Genomic DNA, 6669 nt, shown 5'->3' on the forward strand with positions numbered 1-6669 from the left:
GGAAGCAGCTATGGTATCAGGAGGCTGGGAAGGACAAGGTAAGGGGAAGGACTCTCCTGGGGTGCAGGGGGAGCCCACATAAACAGCCTCCCTGGAGCCCAGCCGAGGTGCCGGCAGAAGCTTGCAGTCGAGTACAGGGCCCTCAGGAAGAGCCAAGCCGGGCAGTCTTGGGATCAGAGCCTTCAGCCTGCCAGGCTTACTCCAAAAAGTAAAGGCAAGGCTGGGGATGTAGCTCAGTGGCACAAGTGCCTGCCTGGCAAGCACAAGGTCCTGAGTTCGAGTCCTGATACCAAAAAAGCAAAAAAAAGTAAAGGCCCCACCCGATGTGGTGGCCCACAGCTGTGGTCTCAGCACTGTGGGAGGCTGAGGCAGGAGGACCGTAAGTTCAACCAACTTGAAGCAACTTAGTGACTTGCAGTATTGAGTCCCTGATTCAAAATACACAAGAACAAAAAAAGGGCTGGGGTGTAACTCACAGTGAAGGCCTTGGGTTCAACCCCAGTACCACCAAAAAAAACAAAGACAGAGTGTAATGGCCCCAAGGGGCCACCATTCTGACCGTAAGCATGACGGTTGGCCGCATGGCTGTCATTGGGCTGGGGTATGGCAGCCTCAGTAGGCCTGAGCACAGTCGCATAGGCCCTGCGGACACGGAGGTGGCCTGTCCCCTCTGGCCCCAGCTTCCTTTGGGCAGGGGGCCTGGCCCCATGGCTCCCAGGCCAGCCCTTTGAGCGCCACCTGCCCCAGCCGGCCAGAGACTTCCTGTAGCGCAAGAGATTTATGCAAACGGGCTGGGGCGGTGATGTCACCCCAAGGGGACTATCTCCCAGCGGCAGGCCCTTCGATAAAATCAGGAACTTGCGCTGGCCCTGCAATGTCAAGGGAGGGGGCTCCCCGAGGGCTCCTGTAGCTCAGGGGGCAGGCCCAAGCCCTGCGTCCACCCCACGGCCCGACCGTCCAGTCCCCCGACGGGGCACCCCGTCCCGAGGGGCTCCGCTCTGGCCCCCACGGAGGCAGGGGACCCGACCCGCACAGAGCTCGGCTGGATGTTACAGGCGTGCAAGATGGAAGGGTTTCCCCTCGTCCCCCCTGTGAGTACTGCGGCTCCTCCGCCAGCCCAGCCGTCCCTGATGCCCACCGCTGTCCCCGGCTGCTATCAGTGGGAAGCCTGGGCTTCCTCCGGGGCGTCTGGCAGCGGCCTCCCGGAGCGGAGCGTGGCTGAGGGTTGAGGGCCAGGCCCACGGGGCTGAGGGATTATTTATAGACGGGCTGGTGGCAGGGTGCTGGGCCAGCAGCGGTGAGGCGGGCAGCAGGGCGGGAGAGGAGCAGACGTGTGGGGCCGGGACAGGGAAGGGCATAGTCTCTGCCCAGGCCTTGGGGGCCCCTACAGAAGGAGGCTGATGGAACTCTGGGTCCCTGATGGGTCCCCAGTGCCCTCTCTGGGGCCTGGCACCGAGGACGTGGTCGTTGGCCAAAGGGTCCAGGCTTGGGGCCTTCGGGTCTCCGAGAGGCAGGGCAGGGCCCAGCTGGGCGGACGAGAGGCGCTGCGGTTAGGGTCGGTGCCGGGGCCAGGCTTCAGGGAGCGGCGGGCAGGGGCTGGGCCCAGGCTGTGACTGAGATTGGGCTTGGGTAGGAGCCAGGGTGGCATCAGCCTGCAGTTAGGGTGGGACGAGGCCAGGGGCCAAGTCTTGGTGAAGACACGGGAGCCCCAGGGGACCCCGGCAAGAGCGGGCGGCCAGTGGGGCCGATCTGCGCTGCTGCCCGCCCTGGTGACAGTTGCCGTGTTGGCAGGTGTCAGGCTGGGGACGCTGGGAGAGGACCCCTCACCAGCTCCCACCCGCGTCCTCACTTGGGGGTGCCAGGAAGGGCTCGGCAGTGCCTGCCCACCCAGCTCAGCCTTCCCTGCCCAGGGGCAGCTGCCATCCTCCTCCCCACCCCGCCTAGGGGCCCTAGGGTGGCACCCAGGCCTGGCACCTCTGTCCACAGCTTGCCTGTGCCCCTGCGGCCTCACTCGACCTGACCCTGGCACAGACAAGACCAGCCTGCCCACCCCACCATGCCCACTGTACCCTCACCCCTGCCCCACTGGAGACCAGGAGGTGTGGGCAGGTGGAGACCATAGGACTTGTCCCCACCAGTGTCCACTCCTCAAGAAAGGCACAGGTGTCGGGTGTGGTGGCATACGGCTGTAGCCCCAGCACTCTGGAGGCTGAGGCAGGATGATTGCTTCGAGTTTGAGGCCAGCCTGGGCTACATCGTTCGAGGCCAGCCTGAACTACATAGACAGACCCTGTCACAAAAAAAAAAAAAAAAAAAAAAAAAAAAAAAAAAAAAAAAAAAAAAAAAAAAAAAAAAAAAAGATAAAAAATAAAGAAAGTCACAGGCCTAGGGGTTTGGCCACGCTGCCTCCGATCCTTGGCCCCTGAGTCTTAAACTGCAGCTGGACAAGAGGCAGATCTTCTGGCCCCACAACCTCAGCTCCTCTCTCCAGGGCCAGGGGCCGCGCTGAGCATCTCCGGGGGTGGGCAGCCCTGGCCCCCATGCCAAGCCTGAGGGCCACAGCGACTGTTGTGCAATCCTTATGCACACCCTGCGGGGCTGGGGCAGCCCGGGGACTGTTGGGAAGGCTGGAGGCTCCCCGGCCCCAGCTGCGTGGGGGGCAGGGAGGTGGGGGAGGGGAGGGGACGCCCCAGGGCAGGAGCTGGCAGAGGACAGCAGGGCTCACAGCCCCCTCATCTGTCCCTTAGCCCCCACAGCCTGCCTGGGTGACCTCTGTACAAACTGCCAGACCATGTGACGGTCACTGCGGTGGCCTTGTGCCTGCCCGCGGGCGGGGGGAGAGACCAGGCACAGGGCGCTGCGGGGCCTGCGTGCCAGTGGTGTGGTGGAGGCTGGGACGCCACGTGCGCAGGCATCAGTCCACACACCTCTGTGTGCACCCGTGGGCGTGCATACCTGGCCGTGGTGACTGTGGGCGTGAGTGTGCGACAGGCCGGGATGTGACCGCGTGCGGTCGGCTGGACCTGGGCCTGGGGAAGCGGTGGCTCCGTGTGGAGCAGAGAGGCAGGCGGGGCTGTGCCCGGGCCAGCGTGAGGCCCGGTCCTCCTGTGTCCCAGCCCCGCGCAGCCCTGATGCCCTCTCTTTCCACAGCCAACGGAAGAGCTGGTTTCCTACGACGCCGACCTGTACCAGCGGCCCCCGCATGAGTACTACCAGTACCTCAGCAGCGATGGGGACAGCCACAGCGGTGAGTCCGGGCGGCCGGGCACGGCGGGGCTGCAGGGCCATCTTTGGGGTCCCAGACTCAGGCCAGGTTGCCCCCACCTACCTGGTCTGTCCTCGGGGATATTTCCAAAGATGACACACAGGCCTGGAGCTGAGGAGCTTGTACAGGGCCCAGCTGGGGTGAACCAGAGCCAGTGACCACTGAGGGTGCAGCACCCGGCCTTGTCCCCTTGATGCCAGTGACGATAGCCAAGCCCTCTCTGCCCATTGCTGGGTCTCCTGCGGTGGAGCACCCCCCCCCCAAGTTAGGAAGCACTGGGTTAGGAGGAAGTCCCTGGGACCCTTGCTCAGCACAGCAGAGGCCCCTTCCCTGGGAGTAGGAAGGTCCTGGCTCAGGGGACGCCTCCCCCACCTGGGTCTCACTGTCCTACAAAGCCTAGGCTTTTCCTAGAGCAAATTCAGGGCTGAGGAGAGAAGGATTAGGTGACAGGGACTTGGGCAGGACTTGTGATAGGGACCCAGAGTGGATGCTAGGCGCTGGGCATGGTGGCACACACCTGTAATCCCAGCAGTTGGGAGGCTGAGGCAGGAGGATTGTGTTGAGTTCAAGGCCAAAGTGTACTACACAGTGAGACCCAAAAAAGAAGAAGAAAAAGAATCCCAGAGCTAGAAAGGCTTTAGAAGAATCCTCTTCAAGCTTATTTGTGAGTGTATAGAAGAACTCCATCCCCTCCATGGGAATCCAGACACCATGGAGAGAAAACTTCCCCTCAGCTCCCTGGACCCCAAGCCCTACCTTCCTCCTGGCCCTCTGGGTGTAAGGAGGGCGCCCCCTGGTGGCTGTTGCTGCAGCTGGGGCCGCTGTCTCCAAACCCAGGCCCTCCCGGTGTAGCTATAGGAGTGACCCCTGGTGGAAAGCCAGGCACCTAAGGCTTTGGGCTGAGCACGAATGTCCCCAAACTTGGGGGTTCCTGGCCCTGTGGCTTCCACCTTCACTGCCCTTCCTAACTCCTGCTGGAAGGCGTTACCTGAAGACTCTCAAGGACGACCCACTTCCGCCTGTCCTTTGAGGCCACTTTTTTATTGTTCTTTTTGAGACAGGGTTCTGCTATGCAGTTCAGTTCAGGCTGGCCTTGAGCTCACTTTGTAGCCCAGGTGGGCCTCCAACTTGCAGCAATCCTCCTGCCTCAGCCTCCCGAGGGCAGGCATTACAGGCGTGCAACACCACACCTGGCTTCTGAGGCCCCTTTCAGGTAGTTATGCTCACTGACAAGGCTGCAAGGTGGACCTGGGAGCAGTCCCGGCTCCGTGTGCTCTTCTGCCGAGGAGCAGAGCCTCTCTGGGCTCCCCTTTCTCCTCCATAAAGTTGAGAGCATGCACTCTGGGAGGCTGAGGCAGGAGGATCATGAGTTCAAATCCAGTCTGGGCAACTGATGCATGCTGACTCAGAATTTAAAAATAAAAAAGGACTAGGGTGTAGCTCAGTGTGAAGGCCCTGGAGTTCAATCCCCAGTACCGGAAAAAAAAAAAAAAAAGCACAAAAATACCCACCCCATGTCGTTGTCTGTGAGGCCGGTGCTGCACTGACAAGGACCGGGAAACTCAGTGTGCGCAGCACCGGTGCACCCAGGGCAGGAGCAGGGGCGGCTGGGGCGGGCGCAGGGCGGAGCAAGGCGACTGCAGTGTCTGCGGGGTCCGGGCCTGAAGACGGCTGAGCAGGAGTCTGACTGAGGGCCCGGGACCCGCATGGGACTCAGAGGCCACCCAGGGCCACGGCAGGAGGGACCATGACGGAAGAGACAGGGCCACCAGCATGGGGCTGGAGATGCAGGGACAGCAGTGGGGCTCACCCAAGGCACCAAGGCTCGGGCACATTCTCCTTGTTCGTTTTTGCTTTCTGCGATGGGAACTGAACCTGCGACCTCACCCAGGACAGGCAAGCGCTGTGCCACCAAGCCACAGCCAGGCCCTGCTGGAGTTTGGATAGGGGAGGTGACACGCTATGACACGTGTGTGCGTGTGTGTGTGTGCGTGTGTGTGTGTGTGTGTGTGTGGTGAACCTTTAAAAACACTCTGAGAGGCTGAGGCAGGAGGATTGCAAAACAAACAAACAGTCCAGAGCAAGGCCCACCCAACGTCATGGTTTGTCATCCTTTCATTAGCGGCTCGGAAGAAAGGGTGTGTGCAGCTGAGGAGGTTTTCCCTCGAGTTTTCCTCCCATCCACTCCGTCACTTGATGGGCAGCAGTTTGGCTGTGTGCAGAGACTAGGTTGAAAAGCATTTTTTTCCTTAGAAATTTGTAGCAGCGGAGATGAGGAAGAGCGGACAGGAGCAGGAAGAGGTGGAAGCCAGGGCTCACCGGCTCTGCTATCTCTATGGCTTCACAGCTCCGGGAAAACACACACGGAACATGCAGCCACCAGCTCCCCGTTTCAAGAGCCCAGCTGTGTGGCAATGCACACATGCTTGCCCTTGTGCAGCTCCCACCCCTGAACTCCTATCATGTCACAAAACCGGGCTCTGCCCACTGAGCAGCTCCCCACGCCCTTCAGCCTCCAGCCCTGAACCATCACCCTACTTTTTGTTGCTGCTGTGGTTGCTGTTGTGCTGGGGATTGAACCCAAAGCCTTTGCCTTGAGCTCCATTCCCAGGCCTTTTTCTATTGTTTATTTTATGACAGGGTCTCACAAAATTGCCCCAGCTGGGTTCAAACTTGGCGATCTTCCTGCCTCAGCCTCCCAGAGTGCTAGGATTAGAGACATGTGCCAGCATGCCTGGCCACTGCCTCGTTTACTCTCTGTCATTATGAATTTGACCACTTCAGGTTCCTCACATAAATGGAACCATCCTTTTATGACCGGTTCATTTCACTTATCCCCATCTCCTCAAGGTGCATCTGTGTGGTAGCACATGTAGGCATCGCCCTCCTTTTTCAGGCTGAGTAGTATTCCACTGTAGGTATGGACCTCCTCCGCTCACCCGTCCGTCCCTGTGCACACATGGGCTACTCACACCCTTCGGCTTCTGTGACCAACGCTCCTCTGAATACGGGAGAGGACAGCTCTTCAAGACTCCAGTCTCAGCCCTTCTGCATACAAATTCAGGGGTGGATTTCTGGGTCTCATGTTAATTCTATTGTGAAGGTTTTGCAGAGCTGCCCCACTGTTTTTTATAGTGGCTGCACCACTTCTATAATCCCAGCACGGCCACAGAGGTTCTGACTTCACATCTTCACCAGCACTTGCTTTCTTCTGCTTATTTTTATTTTAATAGTAGTCATCCTAATGGGTATGCGAAACTCTCCTATTTGTGATGGGATTGATGAGGCGAGGCAGTGTTTCAAAGTGTGACCCTACCCATCCACCCACCCACTTATCCATCCATCCACCCATCCATCCACCTACCATCCATCCACCCATCCACCCATCCATCCACCCATCCATC

General features: G+C 59.6%; 1 protein-coding gene across 1 annotated transcript in view; it reads left to right on the top strand.

The window, feature by feature from the left end:
• The first annotated feature begins 806 nt into the window (after positions 1 to 806).
• Positions 807 to 6669, top strand: part of Spi1 (Spi-1 proto-oncogene) — a 12826-nt gene continuing 6963 nt past the window's right edge. Inside the window, exons 1-2 of the mRNA XM_005383976.2 lie at positions 807 to 1091; positions 3151 to 3247. Coding sequence (XP_005384033.1) covers positions 1047 to 1091; positions 3151 to 3247 — 142 coding nt within the window. The 5' untranslated portion in view covers positions 807 to 1046. The remainder of the gene's footprint in view (positions 1092 to 3150; positions 3248 to 6669) is intronic.

Source organism: Chinchilla lanigera, unplaced genomic scaffold (assembly GCF_000276665.1).
Source record: "Chinchilla lanigera isolate Chin_1 unplaced genomic scaffold, ChiLan1.0 scaffold00021, whole genome shotgun sequence".
Taxonomy (NCBI): domain Eukaryota; kingdom Metazoa; phylum Chordata; class Mammalia; order Rodentia; family Chinchillidae; genus Chinchilla; species Chinchilla lanigera.